The sequence below is a fragment of the Chionomys nivalis genome, chromosome 10, assembly GCF_950005125.1.
Source record: "Chionomys nivalis chromosome 10, mChiNiv1.1, whole genome shotgun sequence".
Classification (NCBI taxonomy): Eukaryota; Metazoa; Chordata; class Mammalia; order Rodentia; family Cricetidae; genus Chionomys; species Chionomys nivalis.
In genome coordinates, this window is record NC_080095.1 from 16426015 (window position 1) to 16452762 (window position 26748).

Here is a 26748-nt window from a genome sequence, read left to right on the forward strand (position 1 = left end):
GTGTTCCCACTTGCGAGACAAAGAGAAAGGACACATAGCCCAGAACCAGAGAATAAACTGAGATTCCCTTATAAGGGAGCCTTGACAGCCTAAGTGTGAAGTCAGTGGGGTGCACAACAGTTATGGCCTTGACTCTACGGCAAGAGATCTGACCATGTGGAATGGCACACACAACCCTCCCTTCAAAACCAGCACCTCACAAGACACTAGCTACTAGTTAAGTACATGGAGCATGGGGGCTGTGGGCCAGCAGCTATGGCAGCCCCTAGTCCTTTCTTTAATACTGCTCCATTCTCATAGAGTACAAACCAGAGACTGCTTTAAAGACATAACTCATCTTTTAGGCAGTCCTGGAGCTCTGGAGAGTTCCCAGTGGTCTCCCACATGGGAGCGCTGAAGTCAGGGCTAGGAGCAAGCAGCAATCTCACGTGAGGTAAGGAACAAGAGGAGACCCTGCAGTTACCTGCCCTTTGTTTAGACTGGAGGAAGTGGGCCTGGACCTGAAGTCTTCTTGTTTCTGACTTGGGGACCCATGGCCTTCCCTTGACTACCTGAGGCTTATGTACACTCTGCCAGTCTTTGAAAGAGTTGTTCCTGTTCAAGCTGGTCTTTTGTTTGTTCGTTTTGTTTTTTGTTTTCCAAGACAAGGTTTCTCTGTAACAGCTGGCTGTCCTGGAGCTCGCCCTCAAACTCACAGAGATCTGCCTGCCTCTGCTTCCCAAATGCAGGGATTAAAGGTGTGCGCCACTGCCCAACTCAAGCTAGTGTTCTACAGCTTAAACTTAAACGAACCCTTCTATGCAGCTGTCCTCATAGATCCATGGAGATCTGTGACAGGAGAGAGGTCCTTGGCTCATCTCTGTCTCCTGCTAGGAAGCACCAGGTTCTGTCCTCTATGTCTGTCCCCTCTTGCCACCACCACCGGTCCGACACGCAACTCTCAGAGCCGTATCTTGTTTCTGGGATGCTGCTTCCAAAAGGTCCCCCCAACACATGGCATCTTCTCAGGATAAGCTCCAAGAAGACTCTGCAGACACAAATTTGCTACACCGTTCCTGTCATGTGCTCCTGCAGCACTGGTTCTGAGCCACCTGCTCACTGCTACCCCTGAACTACGGGCTTTTCCTCTCTGCTATTCTAGACTTAGTGCTGAGGCTGCTGGGTGGGAGAGGGTGGGCTCTCCACTCCCCTCCCCCGCTTGCACAACTTCCTAGCTGATGCAGAGTCACCCCAGGAAGATCCGACTCCACCCACTTACTGCAAATTTTGTGTGAGGCAACCTTAGCTTTGGACCTTAGATTCCTGTCAGCAGCGACCTGCTGCAGTGTAGACCAAGTGCCACCCAATGGCTCATTTGTTAAATAAAGGTTTAGGCCCCAACTGGGAACTGACAGGAAGTGAGGTGGGAACCTTTGAAAGGTGGGGCCTAGCAAAAGTCTTTAGGTCACTGGGGACTAGGACCTTACAGGGGATATGGGAGTGCAGGCCTTTAGTCTTCCTTTTTGCTCTTTCTTGACCCCATTTCAGACAGGAAGTCTGCTATAGCTAAAAGCTAAGAGCAACAGCCACCGGCACCCTCCCAAGCTGTCTATCTCACAGGGTCTAGCGCTGGGGTAATAATACAATCAGAAACCCAAGGCCTGCTTGGAAAGAGAGGAGAACACTCCACTCTGTAGTAAGGTAAACATGGGGATGCAGAAAATTGTTTTGTTTCATATTTTATTACATCAATGGCTTGAAAATTTTTATTTAACTTCAGCAAATATTGGAAATAGAAAAATGAATTCTGCAGAATTTCACAAATAAATTTCCCAATCTCCACTAACAAATGTTATAATCCAATGGCTAAGCAGTTATAATGCTATGGACATTCACCACAATGACTGTGCTGAACTAGAAAACAAGCAAAGAGAGACATGGAAATATTACTTACAACAGCATTATTACAACATATTTTCTTTAAAATTTTAACATGAATTTTATCACTCCAAAAGATATACAGCATTTCCGTTATATTTGCAAACTTAACCTTATACATCTTTTAAAATCTTGAAAAACTTTTAAGCAGTCTAAAAAGCACTTAGCAAAGTTTTAAGTCTACATAATGGAATGCTATCCACTCCAGTATAAATTTTCATTTTAGAGAAGGTGACTGTAAACACTCATTATTTTACAACATGCATAGACTCTACTGACCTTCCTTCTGAATTGTAACGTCCTGCAATTGTGCTTTACTACAGTGAGGAGAAGCTGCAAAGACCCAGGGAGTGGCGGGAGGAGCATTGCACACGGTCATTAGGCTTGATGATCTAACTGTCTTTAGTCAATCTGAGGCAAAGTTGACTTGATGCTAAAAATTTGAATCCTGGGTCACTAGGTGTACAAACAGGATAGAGGAGAGAGGAAGACAGGCTCTGCTCTGTCTTTCCTGTGCTCACATGGAAGCAGGGATCCAGTTAGTGTAATGCACTGTTGGGCTTATTTTTGGTGTGCAATTATACCAATAGTACACCTGATATTCAAAAAGATAAAAGCAGGGTATAGTTGCAATTTTAAAGTGACAATGAGCTCACTCAGAGTGGTGTGTAGTACTGAGGAAATTGTATATAAACAGAAAATAACTGCTTAATTAGACCACCACACTAAGCTTTTTGCCTTTTGTTTGTTGATTAAGGTTTGTGACCATCATTGGGTGGGTCTTATAAAAACTGTCAAAAGCCGTCTTTAGGGAGCCGTCTTGACAAACAAAGAGGCAGTGGGAGTGCTACACGAACCTCTGCTCCTGCTGATACAGCACCTGACTGTGACACCACTACACTGATCAGCACAACCGAGGCATGGGGAACCCAGCTAAAGAGCTATGTTACAGAATTGATCACTGCTGCTGACCAGTCAACACAATATTCAAGTAACAGGGTGTTTAAAAAGTGGATACGCAAAAAGAATTACCTAAACACTTTACATGTCTACATAAAATTAAATAAAACAAACTTTTAATGCATATGCAATACAGTTTATATCTTTAGGGATCTCTAAACTAAAAGTTAGACTATTATTTGTGTCCATGATACTATATTTTGCACAATAACTTATATTTAGAAGATTTTCCCACAAAAATATATAATTATGACATTCACATTGATAATTTTTAAGAACACAAAGCTTAAGTGACATTCCATCAGAAGCAGGCATCATGTCCAAACCTAACCTGCTGATACACCTAATTTTTGACATGTTGAACAGTCACAGTTCAAGACCAGAGCCCTCAGCTTTGAAAGCTAAGTGATTCCTTGGATTTACATCACTGCAGACTGTGTCATGAAACGTTTAAAACATGATGAAGACCATTCCAACAGCAGCCAGGCAAAGACCACTTCCCCTTTGTCAAATGAAAATGGTATGCCTCTTTCCCTTGGAGAAAAAGCCAAAACCAGCTCCTCTGACCATAATCATTCTGATGCCTGACTTCGCGGGACTTCATGGCTGGAGGCCATCAGTGCTAGGAACCAGGAGGAGACAGTACAGAATGAGCCTGGTGCCTGGCTCAGCTCTCTGCTTACCACACTGTCCAAGGATCATCAAGTCTAAGCACTGCCGAGAGCAAATCTTAAGGAAAGTAGCCCAGGCACAAAGACAGATATAGAGCCACTGGCAGAACGAGAAAGCCATTGTAGCAACCACCCACACTGCTTCTGCTCACTGGAGACAGGACATGCCAAAAGCTAGGTGAGCAGGGCTTTGTCAGGAGCCTTAGTGTCCCTGTGAGTGATATGCGAAGTGTAGGCTGATGCCTGACCCCATCACGGTTCCCTCCCCTTTCTGTCACACAGCAGGTTTATGGTAAAAATACAAAGAAAAGATGATGGTTACTAGTGTTACTCTGTTACCAGTTCCTACACAGGACAGTGGGCTGTGCCTCGCACTGCTCCACAGGCTCTTCTTGACCAATGGGCACCTGGTGTGGGACAGGATGAAGAAAGTCCCTCTGTACTCTCCTTTGGAATGACCCTTCTCCAGACTTTTCAGAAAGAATGTACACCCCACCCCCAATCTAGATTTCTATAGCTGAACCTCTTTCTGAAGAGAAAATCAGCTAACTTAAAAAAAAAAAAAAAAGGAAGGTGCTTAGGAGTAAAAACATCGAATTTTAATTGCATATGTTAAACTCTTAAGGATTCCGTTCATACCTTAAAGCATCTACTTTTTTTTTTTTTTTTTTTTTTGGTATTGAAAGCAGAAAAAATATTCAAACACTGCAAACAACACAAGATATTTCCACATGGTTAGTGCAGTCTCAACTGGCCACGAATGCTGTCTGACCGGCTGCTCCTCAACTCCCTGCAAGCCCACAGTCTGGTAAGAGAGCAAAAGTGATTCTGGAAATCTCAGAACATTTATCAGAGATCTTTGCTTGTTCCCAGTCTAAGCAGATGGCATCACATACCACTCTGTAGATTGTTTCTTCTCATCTTGGTCTCACTAAGCAACACATCCATCACTTTTCTGTCCTATCTGCTGCTAAAAGAGAGGGGACGGTGTGTGTATGATCACACTAGTACACAAATGACACAAAAGGACACATGGAGTGACATACAGTGGCCAGGCACACCAAGAAAACGAGAGCTAAAGGTGTGTAGCATCTAGAAAACCATCCTAGCTCCCCTCATGTCCTCTACTGAGCGGACCCGACATTTCGAGTCAAATCTGCAGAAGCTCTCCCCATCTGCTACACCTCAATGATGTCATCTTTGGCAAGCAATAAACTTTAAATAAGACACTTGAACAGAAAAGCGATTGATAACATGGTTGCCAGAAGGAGAAGGCACCAATTCCAAATGTACAAGCACCAGGTACAGTGATATGAACCAAATCTCTCCGAGCTGGGTGATGACAGTGGTAGCTGGGGAATCAGAGATGGGGGCACCCACATCCTGGGGTTCCAATGCTGACGGTTGGAGGCAGAAAGCATTGAGGTCCACGTTCCCATTAAGCTACAATGTCCAAGGACAGTTGCTGCAAATGAGCTTTTACCTCTTGGAAAGGGAGAAAAGGGAAAGAGTTAAGGAAGAGAGAGAGGAGGAGGAGCCACCTGATTTATAAGCCATAATTCTGCCTCTGTTTAGGGAAAACAGGAGTTGTATCAGGAAGCTTAGTATGATAAAGGTTACGATATGGTCTGCCAATGGATTGTGATTTCCAAAGAAGCATGATATTACTTAGGTGGCTGCCCCACAAAAGAAGGGGAGAAATTTTCTAGAAGGCCTACAGGGCCTTCTGAGAATTACACTATGCACAAAGTAGAAACTGCAGGCCATGCAGGAACACAGCTGGGCCTTTCAAGACTACCTGTTCTGAAGCTGTTGACTGGGAGAGCTGCCACTGATGGGGTTCAGGGGAGCCAACTGGAGGGTAGGTCCCAGACTCGTGGGAGGTGTGCAGGCCGTGGGTCCCCCAGCCCTTAGGCAGAATGAGATGCAACGGAGCTCTCTGGGAAGTCGTGCCAACATGGAGGAACGAGCAAAGAATTAAGGCAGATGTAGCACAGGACTGGAAGTGTATGCCTTTTTTGGTAATAGCTGCTTGTCCACAGAGATGTGATGCAGATGGCTAGGTGATGTCTTGTAATACCTGATATCTGGGTAACATGTCGTCCATACCAAGTGTTCAAAGCTACCAGCAGTTTTCATGAGGCAGATGCATATCTTACGTCAAGGACAGAAGCAGCCTGAAAGAGGAGAAAAAGAAAGGAAGGAGTGAGAACGGCAATCAGCACACACTAGCTCTGGTGCGCTCCAACAGGAGCAGCCTACATTCAGCAAACCTGCATTGCAAGCACTCATGCTCCCAGGGCGGGGAGCGCTGGCCCACCCACCTTCGACCAGTTTTTCTCTTCCTGAGCTTCCCTATCTGCAGAAGCTGTACAATAATGATGCTTCCTCCATAGGTTAGATAAAATAGCTAAGGGGCCATGTCAACACAGTACCTGGAAAACATGGCTGCTCAGGTATTTGTAGCAATAATTACATGCCCTTCTTGCCCCTAACTTTTCTGTTTCCTACAAGAAGAAAGTCCAGGGTATTTAGAGAAGTTAATGTGTTTCTAAAGCAACAGTTAATACTTAGGCAAAACTTACTGCTAAAGGTGAAAATACTTCACTTTGCTTAGATGTTCTATTCCCTGGGTCTTGGACTGGCCCTACACCAGGATAACTTGAGAGTGAGTGCTGCTCATATTGGAAATGTGTAGATTCTGTACACACACTATGCAGACTTTAGTGCAGAAAGTACTCAAGAGTCTAGTCTCAGAGTTGTTATGTTGCAATGCTTTCCTTACAGAGAGAATCATCTTGAGGCCCTGCATGGAAGTGACCTCACTTTCCTTCAATGTATTCGTTAGTGTGCTCTCCAGGCCAGAGCATACAAACATTACAAGCCAATCAACTCCAAATCACCTGAGTGGTTTAAGGAAGACAGAGAAAGCAAATTTCCCCAGAAAGGTAAATCAATCCTTAAGTTATTGGACTACTGAACAAATGCAGGTTTATAATGACTGTCTAGCCTCGGCCTCATGTACATCTTCTGTAGGAGAGGAGGCAGAAATGTAGGGGGTGGGTAGAGGCAGCAGGTAAGCAGTCCTAACACAGGAAGTGGAAGTGGACAGATGTCTCTGGGCTGAGCCATCTTCCTTCCTGATGGTTCTGACGAAAACAGGGTCACCATCTGCAAAATCGCAATGCCAGTTGTCAGAGAAGTCCCAGCAGCCACAGGACCTAGAAGTGTCTTTACCAGCTTAAGCTAGCCAACCCTGGACAGCATCAAGAGCTGGGAGGTGGCTGCTGGACATTCCTCAAGAGCTCCTAAAGGCATGCAGACCCATCCAGAAGGACAGCAGCCCCTAACAATGGCCTAACACTTAAGACTTGCCTGAGTTGTAGGACACCACTCATTACAAAAGTGTGGAAGGAAGCCAGAATGGAGTTATGGTATCTGCAGGCCATAGTAATGCGCTACCTGAGTTAGAACGTACACTACTCTATTTATAGGTAAAAGCTGCTGAGTGATATATTTCAGCAGCCCTGAGCACGGTCTGCAGGGAGACCACCCCTTCCAGACTTACCTCATCTTCTTCCTCGGGGATCTTGACGGAGCTATCAGGGGACTTGACAGGTTTCTGGTTACTGGGTCCATTGGTCTCGTCTTTACCATGTTCTGCTTCCCATTCTTGTAAAACTTCATCTATGTTGAAGCGGCGGCGATAATTTACAAAAAAGTTTTTCACCTGAACGACTGACTTGTTCCCAATCACATCTGAGATTGCCTGAAAATCTCGCCCATATTTCCTGATGGCTAAGGACAGAAGAGAATATTATTTAAAAATAATTTTTAGTATAAGATAAAAACCATCTTTAAATTTGTGTGTGTGTGTATATATATATATCATTCATATATATATATGATATATATGAGAGTTTTTCCCCACATGTATATCTGTGTACCACATATGTCCCTCATGCTTGCAGAGGCCAGAGGAGTTTTCAGATCTTCTGGAACTAGAGTTATAAGCTGCCATGTAGGTCCTGGGAATTGAACCCTGGTCCTCTCAAGAGCACCCAGTGCTCTTAGCCATTTTAAAGACCACAACTCATGTTGGTGAGATGGCTGAATGTGTAAAGCACTTGCTAAGGACCTGCGTTCACTACTTAAAGCCCACAAAAAAAAAAAAAAAACCCCAAATCCCCCAAAGCAAAACAAAACAAAAAAACCAACTGCCGCTTACCTCTTTATCCTAGTAACATACCATAGAGGCTTTTAACCACAGACACTATCTTAGCATGTTACAGGAGCATAAAAAGCACGGCAATCACCTTTAGTGATAACTTAAAGACGACAGCACAGAAGTTTGGTAAAAATCCTGTCCATTAGAAACCTTTTTAAAAAAGATTTATTTATTTGTTATTAAGTATACAGTGTTTTGCCTACATGTATGCCTGCAGGCCAGAAGAGGGCATCAGATCTCATTACAGATGATTGTGGGCTACCATGTGGTTGCTGGGAATTGAACTAAGGACCTCTGGAAGAGCAGCCAGTGCTCTTAACCACTGAGCCATCTCTCTAGCACCTAGAAACCTTTCTTAAAGGACGTTATTATCATACAAATTCCTGAGGTTCCAGTCAAGTGCCTCATGGCTGTGGACATTCTGTTTTGCCTTTTCAGAATCTTAAGTTTAAGAAACATTTCCTGTCTTAAAAGGTTAAGACTCCACCAGGCAGTAGTGGCGCACGTCTTTAATCCCAGCACTTGGGAGGCAGAGGCAGGTGGATCTCTGTGAATTCGAGACTGGTGGCACACACCTTCACCTTTAATCACAGAATTTAGGAGGCAGAGGCAGACAGATCTCTGCGAGTGGGAGGACAGCCTAGACTACAAATTCCAGGACAGTTAAGGCTACATAGAGAAACCTATCTTGAAAAATCAAAAATAAACAAATGAATAAACGAATAAATAAAGCAAAAACTCATTGTCATTTGAGATGTATACTCACCCACTCAGACTGCAATAAGCAATTCTAAAATATAATACACTCACACTCCTAGACAACTTTCAGGTTAATTCTTAAAAATGGGAAAGGGTTACACAGGCCTGACACTTGAGGGTTTGAGGCTGGAGGATTTAGAGTTCAAGACCAGCCTGAGCAAAAGATGAGACTTTGTCTCAAAAATTAAAAACATGGAATGAGGATGTTTCACAGTGGTACAGCATCTGCCTAGCATAGTCTTAGGCTCAATCCTCAATAACACATGCAAGCAAATCACACATCAAGGAGACAGATATGGCTATGATACTGTAATCTTCACGAGTGAAGAGAGAGCAGAACAAAACTTAATACTCCCCTTACATTGACCACAGTTCCCATGTGCGTAGCAGAGCCCCCTCATACCTTGAACGGCGAGAAGCTGCTCCTCTGTAGTCCATCGTGCGTTGCATTTCTGAACGACCTAGATATCCAAATGGATTGTCAACTTATTACATGCATCTTTATGGCAGCTTAATCAACATTTTTTTGTGCCTGGATTTTGATATAAACTAGGTTCCTAAAATTGTCTTTATCTTTCCAAAACAGACATGTAAACTCAGAATTTCAAGCACAAAAACTCAGCCCTGATTCTGAGATAAACAATCCTACCTCTGGAAGTCGGTACGGCTCTATTCCACCATCAAGCTTTTCTTTAAGAGCACTATTCGTCTGCTTGATGTTCTGAATCTAAGAGAGAAAAGAGTTTCGTTAAAAAAAAAAAAAAAAAAAAAAAAAAAAACAAACTAGAAAAGACATCTTTGATGGGGAAAATGGCAAACTTCCCACAAACCTAACTGACCAAGTATACCATCTTTATCTTCTCACAAATTATCTTTTCCCTATATTTTTGCTTACTCAGCATACCTAGTTTTTATATTTCTGCCCAATCATGAAGAGAGGAGAGAAAGACAAGGACAGGAACCAAGCCGTGTTACTGTAACTTTCCCACAGACAGCAGAGGACAGACAACGGGCATGCCCTTGCCCTGGAGCTTCAAGAATGGGGCGTTTCCACATTGTGTGAGGGAATGGAACTCTGAACTTTAACAGCTTTCGTTTTTAAAAAAACCATAGAAGCAGTAAGAAAGCCAAGGAAAGAACAGGTTGATTTTGATAAATAAAACAAAGATGCTCAGTAGCAGCGGATAATTTTTTTTTCACTAAAAAAGAAATCTTAGATATTGAACTCGAGTTGGAAGAGGCAAGTCCGGTCTCAAAATGGAGGTAAAACCGCCGCCGCCCGGTCTCCCCCCCCCCCACCTGACTCCGGCCGTCGCCGCCGCCGAGGGGGGGGGCATGATCCAAAGGAACCAGAACAGTTGAGGAAACTGTTTATTGGTGGTCTGAGCTTTGAAACCACAGATGATAGCTTAAGAGAACATTTTGAGAAATGGGGCACACTTACAGATTGTGTGGTAATGAGAGATCCCCAAACAAAACGTTCCAGGGGCTTTGGTTTTGTGACCTACTCTTGTGTTGAAGAGGTGGATGCTGCAATGTGTGCTCGGCCACACAAAGTTGATGGGCGTGTGGTGGAACCAAAGAGAGCCGTTTCTAGAGAGGATTCTGTAAAGCCTGGTGCCCATTTAACAGTGAAGAAAATCTTTGTTGGTGGTATTAAAGAGGATACAGAAGAGTACAACCTGAGAGACTACTTTGAAAAGTATGGCAAGATTGAAACCATAGAAGTTATGGAAGACAGGCAGAGTGGGAAAAAGAGAGGATTTGCTTTTGTGACTTTTGATGACCATAACACAGTTGATAAAATTGTTGTTCAGAAATACCACACTGGGCTGGAGAGATGGCTCAGCGGTTAAGAGCATTGCCTGCTCTTCCAAAGGTCCTGAGTTCAATTCCCAGCAACCACATGGTGGCTCACAACTGTCTGTAATGAGGTCTGGTGCCCTCTTCTGGACTTCAGACATACACGCAGAAAGAATATTGTATACATAATAAATAAATATTTAAAAAAAAAAAAAGAAATACCACACTATTAATGGGCATAATTGTGAAGTGAAAAAGGCCCTTTCTAAACAAGAGATGCAGTCTGCTGGATCACAGAGAGGCCGTGGAGGTGGATCTGGCAATTTTATAGGTCGTGGAGGGAACTTTGGAGGTGGTAGAGGTAATTTTGGTCGTGGTGGAAACTTTGGTGGAAGAGGAGGCTATGGTGGTGGAGGTGGTGGCAGCAGAGGTAGTTATGGAGGTGGTGATGGTGGATATAATGGATTTGGAGGTGATGGTGGCAAATATGGTGGTGGTCCTGGTTACAGCAGTAGAGGAGGCTATGGTGGTGGTGGACCAGGCTATGGAAACCAAGGTGGTGGATGTGGTGGTGGTGGAGGAGGAGGATATGACGGTTACAATGAAGGAGGAGATGTTGCTGGAGGTAACTATGGTGGTGGGAACTATAATGACTTTGGAAATTATAGTGGACAACAGCAATCAAATTATGGACCCATGAAAGGGGGCAGTTTTGGTGGGAGAAGCTCAGGCAGTCCCTGTGGTGGTGGCTATGGATCGGGGGTGGAAGTGGTGAATATGGTAGCAGAAGGATATATATATATAGAGAGAGAGAGAGAACAGCAGAAAAGGGCTACAGTTCTCAGCAGGAGAGAGAGCGAGGAGTTGTCAGGAAAGCTGCAGGTTACTTTGAGACAGTCCTGAATGCATTTAGGAACTGTAAAAATCTGCCACAGAAGGAGCGATGATCCACAGTCAGAAAAGTTACCACAGCTTAAACAGGAGGCCCTTCTCGTTCAGGACTGTCAGAGCCACAGTTTGCAAAAAGTGCAGCTACTGATTAATGCAATGTAGTGCCAATTAGATGTACATTCCTGAGGTCTTTTATCTGTTGTAGCTTTGTCTTTCTTTATCTTTTCATTACATCAGGTATATTGCCCTGTAAATTGTGGTAGTGGTACCAGGGATAAAAAATTAAGGAATTTTTAACTTTAAAAAAAAAAAAAAGAAGAAATCTTACCAGCAAAGGAACATTCAAACTCAAAGAGAGACTTTAGAGTAGGAAAGGTAAGGCATACGCTATCCCTGGAGACCAGCCAAAGGCCTTACTCTACCACTAACACATAGCAACACACATGTGCATGCAGCCCTCTTTTTACTTTTAAGACAAGAGTATTGTTGAATCACCTAGACTAACTTGGAACTTGCAGTGTACTCTAGACTGGCCTTGAACATGTCTCAGCCTCCACAATAGTGGAATTACAAACCTGTGTATGTCATCAGGCTCTGCTTCCTAGCCTGTTTATTTTTTTCTTTCTTTCAAAAATTACTAGGTGGGCAGTGGTGGCGCACGCCTTTAATCCCAGCACTCAGGAGGCAGAGGCGGGTGGATCTCTGTGAGTTCGAGACCAGCCTGGTCTACAGAGTGAGTTCTAGGAGGAGGCACAAAAGCTACAGAGAAACCCTGTCTTGAAAAAACAAAAACAAAAATACTCTGTATGTGAGTATTATGTGTGTGTGAGCATGCTTACATGTGGAGGTCAGAAGACAACTTTACACAGCTGCTTCTCTCCTGTCATGTAGGCTGTGGGGAACTCAGATACCCAGGCTAAACAGCCTTTTACACACACACACACACACACACACCTTTTTGGTTTTTTTGCTATATTTGTCTTATTTTCTCAAGACAAAGTCTTGCTATGTAGCCTTGGCAAGCCTGGAACTCATTCTGTAGATAAAGCTGGCTCAAACTCAAGAGATCCTCCTACCTACACCTCCTAAGTGCTAGGAAATGAAGGTGTGCACCATACATAATCTTTTAAAATTTAATTTTTGTCAAGTGCTTATGGGGTAGATTGTTTTTAGAGACAGGGTCTTACTCTGTAGCCCAGGTTGGTCCCACACTTGTGGAAATCATGTCTTACACTCATAAGTTTGGGACTAGGAGTAAGAGTTGGAAGCTGGCCTGAGATAGACAGCAAACCTTGTCTCCAGAAAAATCAGCAGAGATGGGTGGAGAAGTGGAATCTAGAATTTAGAGTCAGAATAAAACAGGTTAGTTGTCAACATTTTGTCAACTGGAAAGGAAACCAAGTTAAGAATCAGAATATGTTCAATGCAATGCCCATCAAAATCCCAGAAAAATTCTTCAAAGATCTTGAAAGAACGGTACTCAACTTCATATGGAAAAGCAAAAAACCCAGGATAGCCAAAACAATCCTGTACAATAAAAGAACTTCTGGAGGCATCACAATCCCTGACTTCAAACTCTATTACAGAGCTACAGTACTGAAAACAGCCTGGTACTGGCATAAGAACAGACAGGAGAACTAATGGAACCGAATAGAAGACCCAGATATCAATCCACACATCTTCTAACACCTGATCTTTGACAAGGAAGCAAAAAAATATCAAATGGGAAAAAAAAAGCATATTTAACAAGTAGTACTGGCATAACTGGATATCAACATGTAGAAGAATGAAAATAAACCCATATCTATCACCATGCACAAAACTCAAGTCCAAATGGATCAAAGACTTCAACATAAAGCCAGACACACTGAACCTTATAGAGGAGAAAGTGGGAAATATACTTAAATGCATTGGCACTGGAGACCACTTCCTAAATAGAACCCCAGCAGCACAGACACTGAGAGAAACAATTAATAAATGGGATCTCCTGAAACTGAGAAGCTTTTGTAAAGCAAAGGACACGGTCAACAAGACAAAACGACAGCCTACAGAATGGGAAAAGATCTTCACTAACCCCACATCAGACAGAGGTCTGATCTCCAAAATATACAAAGAACTCAAGAAATTGGACACCAAAGGATCACATAATCCAATAAAAAAAAAAATGGAGTAAAGACCTAAACAGAGAACTCGCAACAGAGGAATCTAAAATGGCTGAAAGACATTTAAGGAAATGTTCAACATCCTTAGTCATCAGAGAAATGCAAATCAAAACAACTCTGAGATTCCATCTTACACCTGTAAGAATGACCAAGATCAAAAACACTGATGACAAACTTATGCTGGAGAGGTTGTGGGGAAAGGGAACACTTCTGCATTGCTGGTGGGAATGCAAGGTGATACAACTCCTTTGGATGTCGGTGTGGCGATGTCTCAGAAAACTAGGAAACAACCTTCCTCAAGACCCATTAATAAATACCCCTTTTGGGTATATTTTCAAAGGATGCTCAATCGTGCCACAAGGACATGTGCTCAAACATGTTCATAGCAGCTTTGTTTGTTATAGCCAGAACCTGGAAACAGCCTAAATGTCCCTCGATGGAAGAATGGATAAGAAAAATGTGGTACATTTACACAATGGAGTACTACACAGCAGAAAAAAATGACGACAGTTTGAATTTTGCAGGAAAATGGATGGAGTTAGAAAACATTATTTTGAGTGTGGTAACCCAGAGACACAAAGACAATTATTACATGTACTCACTCATAGGTGGTTTTTAAACATAAATCAAAGAAAGCCAGCCTACAAACCACAATCCCAGAGAACTTAGACAACAATGCGGACATCAAAAGAGACCTTACATAGGTCCGATCTACATGGGAAGTTGAAAGTAGAAAAAGACAAGATCTCCTGAGTAAATTGGGAGCATGGGGACCTTGGGGGAAGTCTGAAGGGGGGAGGGGAGAAGCAGGGAGGGGAACAGAGAAAAATGTAGAGCTCAATAAATATCAATTAAAAAATGAGAAAAAGAAAAAAAAATCAGAATATGGTTGTGTATAGCATTCAAGGAGAAAACAAACAAAGTAACCCATGTGGCTGGCCTAGCGCCCTACTTGGACCTCCCAGGTAAATATACCATTTGTTTCAACTTTGTCTTGTTCTCAGGGACCTTCTTTCCTGTGAGATCATCCTTTCTCCACTCAGAGAAGATCTCCTGCCACAAGCTTAGCCACTGAGGAAGCTGACACTTCGCACCCAGTTCTCACTGTCTTCAAAGGTGCCCTGTTCCTAAACACCAGGAGAAGAGTGTGAATGCTGGCAAGCAGCCGTCTGAGCTTCCGGTATAAGGCCTTTGTTTCCCCCTTCCTCCGGCTCCTTTTCTTACTGCCCTGAATATAGATTCGAGCACTACAAAATGGCTTCTGCAGGTTTCATAGGAGGCAACAGCAAAACGCTGAGACTCTCAGAGGAAACAAACTAAGAAAAGAAAAGAAAAAAACAAAAAAACAAAAAAAACCCTGGAGCCCTAAGTGCCCTGGATAGAAGAACTTACAATAGCAACCGTGACAGCTGACAGTGGGACTCCTGGAACTGATGCTATCAGGTTTTCTTTTTCTCTGAGGTGTTTCCTTGATATACCAGCGAACTTAGGGTTCCCAAAGTAGCTGACTGTCAACTGTCATGTTAACTCTAGAAGTGCTGCTAAGCACCTGCCTCCTCACTACCATGATAGGCTCTAAGCCCTCCCTCTACACAGTGCCAACCTGAGTAATTAGTTCAAATTAAAAACACTCTTGTCCTTGACCCTGCTGAGAAAAACCGAAAGAATGTTTTTTTCCTGCACAACTAGTAACAGAGGAGAGCCTCTTCTTTCCTCACCACTGGATCTGCGTTCAGCAGAGCTCTCCCACTACAAGCAACACTGACAATGCAAGGATCAGCCTTCAAAGATTAATCTCCTCATTTGAAAAGAGGTCTCTAGGAAGATTAAGTGATTCTCCTAGGATCCAAGCATGGCTGTGCTGGCAGCAGGCTACAGAGCTGTAACTTCCTAACTCTGAAATGATGATTGGCTCCCCGTTCTGTGCCTCCTTGAATCAAAGGAAAGACAGAGTTATCAATTCCACCCTTCTGGAGACCACCAGCAAGGTCGGACCACCTTTGACTGCTGGTTTCCACTTACTCCTAACTAATCAAGAGGTGGAAGGAGAAAAAGGAAAAGAAGAAGAGAAGGGAAGGAGAGGAGAGGAGGAAAAGGGAAGGGGAAGAAACCCTGAGGAAAGGTCTATTATTCTAGATCGTGAGGCTGACTTTTTCACTTAAATGCCACTATGCAATCAGATTAAAGTAATGAGCCCTTTCTACATAGCAGGCACAAATAACCATAAAAATAATTTAAAAAATAATATCCATGAACCAGCTATATGGCTAGTGGTAGAGTACTTGCCTTTGTGTGAAATCCCCAGCACAACTCCTATCACAAACCCATTTCCACCAAAAAACTTCTATTATAAGAATATCCCAAAATGTACCAAATATCTTGGAATAATTCTAAGCCTTGCACATCAAAAATGACACAACATAAAAAAATTAAAGATCTGAATAGGTGGAGGGGCATACCATCTCTACTCAACAGAAAACCCAATAAAGATATTAATTTGATAGCTATTAAAATCTCAATCAAAATTCTAGTAGAATTCCTTTTTTTCTGAAAATTGAAAAGTGCTACAAACTTGATATGGGAATACAAAGAGCCAAGGACAATTAAGACCTAGGAAACTTTACTGCTACACAAACAAATTTGTAAAACACACATCAGGGCACTATGCATTTGTGAAGGACGAACAACAGAACAAAGAACACAAAATCGACCTGTCTGTCTTTAGGCAAAGGCCTCACTGCACTGCAGGGAATAAACAAAAGCCTTCTCAGTAAAAAGTATCTCGTGAAATAGATGCAACACCACACCCAGGAACACATTTCTAAGTAGACTGAAATCAAAATGCAAAAGCTGAAACAATGATGCTAAGATGATGCTCAACAAATCTTCACCACCTGGGGAAAGGTTTATTTTAAAAAGATTTCTTTATTTTTGTTTTACGTGTGTATGTGTTTGGCCTGTCTCTGCATCCTGTACATGCCTGGTGTCAGTGAAGGTCAGAAGATTCCCTTGATTTACTGGTTCCCCAGAAGCTGGAGTTACAGATGGTTGTTAACTGCCATTGTTGGTGCTGGAAATCAAACTCACATCCTATGTAAGAACAGGTGCTCTTAACCCCTGAGTCAGCTCTCCAGTCCCTGGGGAAGATTTTGACCAGGACTTAAAACTACCAACCTGAGATGAAAGACTGAGAAACTGCACTAATGAATTTCAGAAAATGCCATTAAGAGAGTGGAAGGACAGGACACAGGTGAATGATCTAATGAGACGGGTAGGAAACAACCCACAACCTGAAAAAAAATCAATAAGGAAATACAGAGGCAGAGACGGGAACATGGTGAGTTTGAGGCCTCAATCATTCAAACATCAACAGTCCAGTAAGAGGCCAAGGACAAAGACTGGGCAGACATACTATAAAAAGAGGACAGCCCAAGGGCCAACCAATAACTAACAAGGTAGACATGGCAACAAAGCCCAAGGAGACCTCATCACAATGCACAGGAGAAAAGCCACAATCTAAAGACAACTGGTTGCAACAATGTAAAACCGCTATTATCAACAGAGACAACTGTGTCACCCTGAGGAGATTCAACAATGCCCGGGGATATTTCTGTTTTCATAACTAGTAGGGTGAAGGTGGTACATGTGAGTAGAGGTCAGGGAGGTTTCACCCATAACACACAACTTAGTCCAAAGTGTATGTAGGTGGGAAATGCTGGTATGGTACAACCAAAATACATACACACCGACAAGACTATTTTCCCTGCACATATGATCTGTCAGTTCGACTCTTAGGGAATCCAACAAAAATGTGCTCCATCAGATACACAACATTCAGGATAATAGTTTGTGTAATGGCCCCAAATAGAAACAACCCAAATGCTTGACATAGTATAATGTATTGCTAGTAGGCTATTTACATAGCAAAGAAAAAGAATAGATCAAAAGTAACTGCTTTATAAAATAAAACACAGACACACCTTACACACTGAGAGAAAGCCATAAAATAATTATTATCTTATGTTTACTTTTTGATAATGTGAAAAAGTAGACTGAAACAATCTGTGAAGGTTCTTTTGATGATGGTGGAAACCACACCCAAGGTGCCCACACACTGAGCAAGTGCTCTACCACAGATCACACTACAAGCCTCAGTCAAGACTCTGTGTTTCAGAATAGTGGGGGTTGGTGGCTTAGCTCAGTGGTGAGCGCTTTTTCTAGTGCTTCCCTGGGTTCTGTCCTCAGCTCCGGAAAAGAAAAAAAACACCAAAATAACACGAGGGAGGGAGGGAAACCAAGGTAACTGGCACACACAACTGGTGTAGAAGGGTCTTCTTTCTATGTGTTGCTTTCATTGGTTGCATAAAGAAAACTGCCTTGGCCTTTTGATAGGGCAAAAATTGGGTGGGAGGAGTAGACAGAATAGGATGCTGGGAAGAAGGGAAGTGTGGCAGGTGCCTGATTCTCCGACTCAAGACGGACATAGGTTAGAATCTTCCCGGCAAGCCACGAACTCATGGTGATACACAGATTACTAGATATAGGTTAAAGCAAGATGTGTCAGTTAGCCAAGAAGAACCTAGATATAATGGGCCAGGCAGTGTTTAAATGAATACAGTTTCTGTGTAATTATTTCGGGGTTAAGCTAGCTGAGCGGCAGGAAGCCCATCGCTCCTTCTATAACACACAACCATGCAGTAGTGGCATAAACCTTTAATCCCAGCACTTGGAGGCAGAGGCGGATCTCTGAGTTTGAGGGCAACCTGGTCTACAAAGTGAAATCTAGGACAACAAGAGCTACATAAAAAAACCCTGCCTTGAAACAAAATAAAACCCAAACAAATTATAAGAGTGGTCCTCCCCTGGGAGGTGGGTCAGGAATGAGGGGCACCATGGAGCTTCCGAGGCTTGGGGAGAATATTGGTAAAGGGGTACTAAAGAAAACATTCCATGTCCTGGCCCAGACAGGTTAATTGAGTGGGTTGATGCTGTGAAAATCATTGGTGTACACACATACACAGCAACTTTTAATTTATATAAATTATATAACTTAATTTATATAAATGCCATATGCATTTCTCTCTATAAAATAGCTCAATTTAAAAGTAATTTTTAAAAGGGAAGGGCCGTACTCAAAATCTTCTACCTAAATCCTTCGAAATAAAATGTTCTTGGTGATGCATTAAGAGAGGATCAGCAGGTAAAAGCAGTTGCCATGCGAGCCTGGCAACCTGAGTTCAATCCCCAGACTCCATGACAGGGCAGAAGCAGAGAATAACCCCCCAAAGCTGTCTTCTGACCTCCACACATATCACAGCATATTCACCACTCTTAAGGTTAATAAACATATATTTTAAAAAGAGAAATGAAATGTTCTTCTGACACCTCTAAGACTGGAAGGCCTGCATAAATAGTGAGGACATTCTAGTGGGCAAGCCAACTTTTCACCAAGCCAGGCTGGCAGGTACCTGTCGTTTGATGGAGACCAGCTCCATGTCCAGCTGTCTCAGCACCGTGGTTGCAGCAGTAGCATTAGCAGACACAGCCTCCACATCTTCTTGGGAAAGAAACATTCCTTTTGGAGGTTTCCTTTTTGCTCTATTTTTAGCTTGTGTACTATGCTTTTCTTTTTTGACCTGAGGAACTGTCTCTGTAGGGAGCACCTGTATGATATACATATTTGATAAATGAAATTAAAAAACAAAATCGTCAAATGGATGGTAGTAAGCGTGTGTCTTTAACATGGCCCCAAACAACCTAAAACAATCACCATTCTTATCTGAGCACCCTAAAGGGAAGCTATCTGTGAACACCTCACTTAATGGAACACTCTTTTCTACTTCAGGCCCCTGATAATAAAAACACAAGGAAAGAAAAAAACAATTGTGCTTGCTAACGAGCTGTTTATATGACATGCGGATAAGTGAGTACTCTGACCTCCAGCAAAGCAGACTGTATACAGATCACCTATTGGGTGTGGGGGGATGGGGAGGGGAGGTTATTAACCTTCCCATTAACATATATACAATTTAGGTTTTGGATTGACTTGCATAATTTTCCTTACAAATGTGCTCTCATTTTTAAAATCATTGAGCTAATTTTTTGAGTGCTTTCTCTAATAAGAAAACCTTCAGTAACAAAAAATACAAAATCTTGGTAAGGCTGGGGCCAACCTGGGTTATAGCAGACCTTGTCTCAAAAAAACGGTGTGTGGGGGGTAATACTCAAGGATAAAGCCAAACACTTAGTAAACCTTTTGCTTTATATATTAAAAGACTAAAATGAAATAATGAAACATAATCAAACAATGGTGGTAATAGAAATTCCTTAAATATATGGTAATAAGTAATATGAGTAGGCAATAAACTATATTCTGTGTAGCATTATGCTATTTCATAAAGATTACTTATTGGTCACGTGGTGTTTTAATAACATTTTACACTTAAACTAAGATTTAACCTATTTTCCTTTTCAGTTAGACTCATGCCACATAAAAAAGAATTACAAGGGCTGGAGAGATGGCTCAGTGGTTAAGAGCACCACCTGCTCTTCCAAAGGTCCTGAGTTCAATTCCCAGCAACCACATGGTGGCTCAAAACCATCTGTAATGAGATCTGGTGCCCTCTTCTGGCCTGCAGGCAGAGTACTGAGAATACTGTATACATAATAAATAAATAAATAAATAAATAAATAAATAAATAAATAAATCTTTAAAAAAAAGAATTACAAAATATGGCAAAATTACCAAAAAATTGTTCATTTAAAATGTTATTGAAGAACCTAACAAATAACAATATACCAAAACAAAGCAGAACCCCAAATACACTTCATTCTCCAAACATTCTCACTCTATTATCCCTGAGGACCGCGTTATTCAGGGACTTCTGTGACTCCCTGAGAAGACTGGTCATCCATAAAGGATGCATGAACCCTACTTCAGTGGGTCTACTTTAAGAAGCTGTAATATGCATATAGGATATATTGAGGCAACAGTTCAACTTTCAGGAATGGTTTTAATGGAAAAAGTGTACAAATATTTAGATATATGACCCATTAATTCAGTACTGTTCACAGTAGCAAGGACTTACTATCTATGACGTTCCATGTGAACTTTGGACTCAGCACTTAATACACCACTGCACAAGAGGCAGGAAACACTACTAGAACATTTACTGCCTATGAGTATCAGGAAGAAATATACCTCCTTTCTGCTTTCCTTGTTTGGATCAATCTCAATGTCAATGGGGTTACTTCCATTTGTTTCTTCCAGTTCATCCTCACTGGAAGGTAAGAACAAATTACCGAAAGTTTATTCTGTATTAACTCTATTTCACATAAAAACATAACATATGGCCAGGTGAGGTGGTGCACGCCTTTGATATCAGCACTGGGAGACAGAGGCAGGCAGACCTCTTGTGTTTGAGGCTAGCGTGATCTACGAAGCAAGTTCCAGGACAGCTAGGGCTACACAGAGGAACCAAATCAAAAACAAAACAAAACAAAAAAAAAAAAAAAATTTTTTTTTTTTTTTTTTTTTTTTTTTTTTGGTTTTTCGAGACAGGGTTTCTCCGTAGCTTTTGGTTCCTGTCCTGGAACTAGCTCTTGTAGACCAGGCTGGTCTCGAACTCACAGAGATCCGCCTGCCTCTGCCTCCCAAGTGCTGGGATTAAAGGTGTGCGCCACCACCGCCCGGCTACAAAACAAAAATTTATTCTAAAATTGTTCTATACATCTAAAGACTGCTAGGATGAACATTTTTTTTCAATTCATATAGATTCCCAACCTTGTCGTTCTTTTAGGGCAGTGTTTCTCAACTTTCCTAATGCTGTAACCCTTTAATATGGTTCCTTGATACTTCATAACTGTAATTTAGATACTGTTATGAATCATCATGTAAATACCTGATATGCAGGATGGTCTTAGGTGACCTCTATGAAAGGGTTGTCTGCCCCTCGACCCACAGATTGAGAACCACTGTTTTAATCTCAGTGATGACGAACTACTAGTTCCTTTCTAATTGCCCAAATAATCAACTCTAAATAAAATGTTGTTCCTCTGTATTCATCAAGTGTTTTCAATTTTCAGCTAAATTATCAAATGAAGAAAGCGTCTACTTTTCCTCATAGTTATTTACTGCACGGGCAGGAAAAATCTACTGACAACACTGAAAGCTGTGCAGTACAACTTCTACCTCGCTGCAAACAGACTGTGCTCTCTACTCGTGGCTTTTAATGGCTTGTATAATTGATATTTTCAAATTAAGTCTTATAAATACATTTGTATGGTACTTCAAATGCTTTTGCCTGAGGTAGTAAAGAACTCCATCTTTAAAAATGAGATAATTGAGTCTCTCAGAAGTCAAGCAGTTATCCTAATTTGCCCAGTTAAAACCAGGGGAGCAGCAGTAGGGGCAGAACACAATGTCTTCAGTGCCAACCTCACACTGTGTCTCAGGAATCCTTCCCAGGGGAGCCCCGACTCCATGTTGCACTCCTCCCAAACCATCACCCATTTCCACTGCTCTCTGCTGTATGTAAACTGAGGAAGCAAGTGGTAAGACACATCCTTCCTTCCTACAGCTCAATGAGTTAGCCTTACAATGAATGTCCAGGCTGGGAGGCATGCTCAGGGGTAGAGTCCTAGCAACGTGTAAAGCGCTAGGTTCAGCACCCTAGCACTGCGAAGCTGAGAAAGCAAGAGAGAGAGCAAGAACGTGCATGTGCGCGTGAAAGAGAAATCAAAACTAATAGCAACAACAAACCAATACCCTTCCTTCTAAGAGATAATGAAGTGATTCTGTTACTCACACCAGACACAGATAGATAGTCAAGGGCAGAAGGATTGTACTGGTCAATACTCGTTTTCCACTTGACAGGATCTAGACTCACCAGGAGATTCTCTACATCAGGTTGGTCACAGGAAAACTATATACTGTGACTATGGCGACACCGTCTGTGGGCTAACTAACAAGAAGGACATCAGCTGCCTCAAGCTCCTGACACCAGCCCTGCTCTCCTCTTCCCTGGGATGCTTCTGTTACAGCAACAACGTAAGGAACAGATATAAAAATCTAAATTGTTTTTCTTCCTTTTATAACAAGTTAAACATAAGCACAAGCCAAATGGCTTTTGTTATCATAGTCAATACCTAAAATAAAAACATCTGGCCCATGAAACAACAACAAAATCCCTTTTTAATTAAGGGTGTCACCTTTAAGGGAAGGAAGGAACATGTTAAAAGTTCACTGACTGCAGAACAGAGATCTACAGAGGGACTTTCATATCTACAGTCTCTCAGAGGCAGGCAACTGAAGAACTTTGTGTGAGTTCTGGTACAAGGGAAACCCTGTCATACTGCCTGCCCTCTCTGTCCCCCCAGCTCTTAGAACCAAGTGCTCAGATGACATCCCAAGCAGAACACTTACCTCTCTTCTCTCTCCCGTTTTTGCTTCCGAGCATGACGATCCATCACACTGGTTTTAGTTCTTGTTTTCTTCCAAGAGTAGTAAAACTTCACCAGACTTGCTATGGACTTATCAGGAAGCTAAATGCAAAAAGCAAGTTGGTGTACATGTGAAGCTAGTACTAATCAAATGTGCTTAAAACATATTTCATAAGGATCATTTTCCTATATTTTAAAATGTATGAAAGTTTGAGGCCAGCCTGGTCTACATAATGAGCTTCAGGGCAGTCAGGGCTACAGAGAAACACTGTCTTGAAAAAAAACATAAAATGTATGGAAGGGAAAAAAAATCCTCTTAAAATGCATTTCTTTTTAAAAAATTTTAAACATTATTTATTATAAAAAGGTTGCAACAACAACAAAAATCACACAGTAAAATTAACCAGACTCAAAACCATACAATTCAATGAACTTCTTTGCAGTTAGAGCAGCTATTCAGAACTGAAGTTATGGAGTTTCACATTGTATTTTATGCTTTCAATATTGAATATTTTTATGAAAAAAGGAAAATCCATAAGAGTTAGAACTACAAAAAAAATAACTACAAAAACAATTAGCTTGTTTTGCATTTTTCAAAATACAACATTTTCTTTCTTTTTTGGTTTTTCAGGTCCCTGTGTAGTCCTAGAACTCACTCCATAGACCAGGCTGGCCTTAAATTCAGAGAGTTCCATCTGCCTCTGCCTTTAAATGCTGGGATTAAAGGTGCAGACTACCATGCCCAGCCACTCTAAGATAGCAAGCCCCAGCAAATCTGTGAACTCCCCCATCGAGGCTGTAGTTATAGATATGTATAAAATGCCTAGCTTGTTATGTGGGTTCTAGGATCTAAATTTTGGTCTTCATGATCAAGTGAAGGAAACTCTGAGTCATCTCTCCAGCTCCAGGTTTAACTTCTACAAATTCATTTTAACATTCAGTGCAAGCATGAGTAAATGTTAGCCTGAAGTGTATCAATAGCTTTCTGAAGAGGAAAAAATAAGCACACCTTCCATAGACAGACAAGGATTTGAGATATTCCTTCCAAAACAATCAAAGATCCTTTCTGTTGGCTTAACCTTGTGATGGCGTGGAGATGTAGACTATAAACTTGAAGGAGAGAATGCTTTGCTCTATACCTAACTGTTGAGCTACAGAGCAGTGAGTGTAGTAAGCTGCTCTGTCCAAAGGAACTTTATTCAAAAGGAGATATTAGCTGCTGGAGAGGGAGGTCAGTGGTTAAGAACTGGCTGCTCTTTCAAAAGGCCTGGGTTCAATTCCCAGCACCCAGATATCAGTTCACAAATGTTTCTAATTCCCATTCCAGGAATCTGATGCCCTCTTCTGGTCTCGGAGAGCAACAGACACACAAGTGGTATGTAGATATACATACAAGCAAAACACCCACACATATAAAACAGACAAATAAGTCATAAACGAGGTGTTTGAAGTAGATGATAACCGTAGCTCACGTATACTCTAAAATATAAAAAGCAAGACAAACAAACAAACAAAACAAATCTGTCAAAGAAACCTGCTTACCATTTGCTGGATTCTGTGAAAAGTTTTCCCATGAAAACTAAAAGCTTGTTCAAATAAGACTTTATCTTCTACAGTCCACTCATCTGGAAAGGGGGTGAAGTTGGGCAAATCCGCCAATGATTTTTCAATATTATGCTTATGCCAAAAAAGCATCCCAAGAGCCTAGAAAAATGTTATCAGTGAAATTTTAGAACAAATAAAGGAAATATTAAAATGGGAGTGAGATCAGCATGTTTTTATCAGATAAGTGAGAAAGAAGAATGCCGCATATAACACTGTGAAGTTACAGGCATCAACCCCATCCCAGTTTCTGTGAAGATACATGTTAACATCTAGTATATATAATTCCAAGCTCTTTTCAGCACACAGCTCAATGGTACTGAAAACATGCACAGTGCTGTATAATACCGATTCCCAAGACTCATCTTGCGAAGCAAACAGTGCCGGCTCAATAGCTCTCTTCCCTCTATCTCCTCTGTTCCAGGCCCCAGCAACCAACTGCCTAGGATTCTGACTACTCTTAGTGAGTGTCTGAAAAAAAAAGCGGAAAACTAGCATTTTTGTTCTTTAAGATTCTCCTGATGAAGTCTGTGCTTGCTTCAAACTCTCAATCCTTCTGACTCAGTCTCCCAAGTGCCGGGTCCACAGGTTTCTAGCTATTCCTTTTGATTGCCACAGGGATTACATTAAACATTCTCAAGTTGTGAGATTTGGATTTGAATTTTTATATAAATAGCTTCAACAAAATAAAAAAAAAACAAGCTTCTTTTACAGTCATTCCACCCCTTTCAGTTGTAGAAATGACAGAATTCTATCTTTCTATATCATATATTTAAAAAGGGCGGGGGAGGAAGTTAACTTTGTTTTAAATAGATTACTTGGGCTACTTGGAAATGCAGAATTAGAAACACTAAGGTAATGATATTGATACTGGTTTTACCCAGCTTGTTACCTTGATTCTAGTCTTATCCCTTCATCTGGCTCTGAATACTGTCTAATATCCTATTTCTCCTACAGGTTTCCTACAGCATTTTTTTTTTAATTTTTTTATTTATTTATTATGTATACAATATCCTGTCTGCATGTATGCCTGAAGGCCAGAAGAGGGCACCAGACCTCATTACAGATGGTTGTGAGCCACCATGTGGTTGCTGGGAATTGAACTCAGGACCTTTGGAAGAGCAAGCAACGCTCTTAACCGCTGAGCCATCTTTCCAGCCCTCCTACAGCATTCTTGAAGAAAAAATTTAGTAGAGAGGATATGGTGAGTCTTTTTTTTTTTTTGATCTGTAAATGTCTTAATTAAAAAATTTATTTAGCTGGGTGGTGGTGGTGCACGCCTTTAATCCCAGCACTCATGAGGCAGAGATAGGTAGATCTCTGTGAATTTAAGGCCAGCCTGGTCTACAAGAGCTAGATCCAGGACAGCTAGGACTACACAGAGAAACCTTGTCTCAAAAAAACCCAAAAACAAAACATAACAAAATTAGTTGGGCGTGTGCACATGCAGATTCATTTGTGTGCATATGTGCATGCATGCCAAAGAACTCATGTGGACGACAGAGGACAACCGCATGAGTAGACTTTCTCCTTCCAGCATGTGGACTCAGGTCATCATACTTGGTGACAAATACCCTTACTCAACTGAGCCATCTCACCAGCCCCTCTTTTTATTTTTGAAAGTCAAGTTCTGTCAGGTACAGGACTCTTTTTCTCTTTCCTTTTTCTGTAGCCCCAGGATCCTGTGTATGCTAGGCATGCACTCCCTCCACTGAGCTGAACATCTATCTATCTATCTAATCTATACAGACAATTCTTTTTTTTTTTTTTTTTTTTTTTTTTGGTTTTTCGAGACAAGGTTTCTCTGTGGTTTTGGAGCCTGTCCTGGAACTAGCTCTTGTAGACCAGGCTGGTCTCGAACTCACAGAGATCCTCCTGCCTCTGCCTCCCAAGTGCTGGGATTAAAGGCGTGCGCCACCACCGCCCGGCTACACAGACAATTCTTGGCTGAAAGTTTTTGACATTTTTCTTTCCACTTCAAATACATCAGATCACTCACTGTCTTTGCAACTCCAAAATTCCTGATGACAAATCTGATAACCTTACTGGTGATCTCTTGCATGTCACAAATGACTTTTTTCTTGCATCTTTGGCTTTTTTGAGTGTCTCATACTGAATCTTGGTGTGGGTGAGTTCATTCTGAAGTATGTTGAGTTGTTTTTGGATGACATATCAACTTCAGGAGGTTCTACCCTTCCTCCTCCCTTCAAAGTCTCTCCCTATTCCTTCCCTCCATCTTCTCCTGAAATTTCTAAATTACTTACATTGTTTCTCCTCGAGGATGTCCCACAGGACTCCTAGGTACTGTTCACTT

At 41.7% G+C, this 26748-nt stretch overlaps 1 protein-coding gene and 1 pseudogene across 1 annotated transcript in view; one reads left to right on the top strand and one right to left on the bottom strand.

Moving 5' to 3' along the window:
• Positions 1 to 1712: 1712 nt before the first annotated feature.
• Rcor1 (REST corepressor 1) overlaps positions 1713 to 26748 on the bottom strand; it is a 93251-nt gene continuing 68215 nt past the window's right edge. Inside the window, exons 5-12 of the mRNA XM_057782495.1 lie at positions 24375 to 24536; positions 22816 to 22934; positions 20593 to 20671; positions 18860 to 19054; positions 9185 to 9262; positions 8939 to 8996; positions 7117 to 7346; positions 1713 to 5725 (exon numbers count right to left, since the gene is read on the bottom strand). Coding sequence (XP_057638478.1) covers positions 5684 to 5725; positions 7117 to 7346; positions 8939 to 8996; positions 9185 to 9262; positions 18860 to 19054; positions 20593 to 20671; positions 22816 to 22934; positions 24375 to 24536 — 963 coding nt within the window. The 3' untranslated portion in view covers positions 1713 to 5683. The remainder of the gene's footprint in view (positions 5726 to 7116; positions 7347 to 8938; positions 8997 to 9184; positions 9263 to 18859; positions 19055 to 20592; positions 20672 to 22815; positions 22935 to 24374; positions 24537 to 26748) is intronic.
• LOC130882333 (heterogeneous nuclear ribonucleoprotein A3-like) lies at positions 9793 to 11285 on the top strand (annotated as a pseudogene).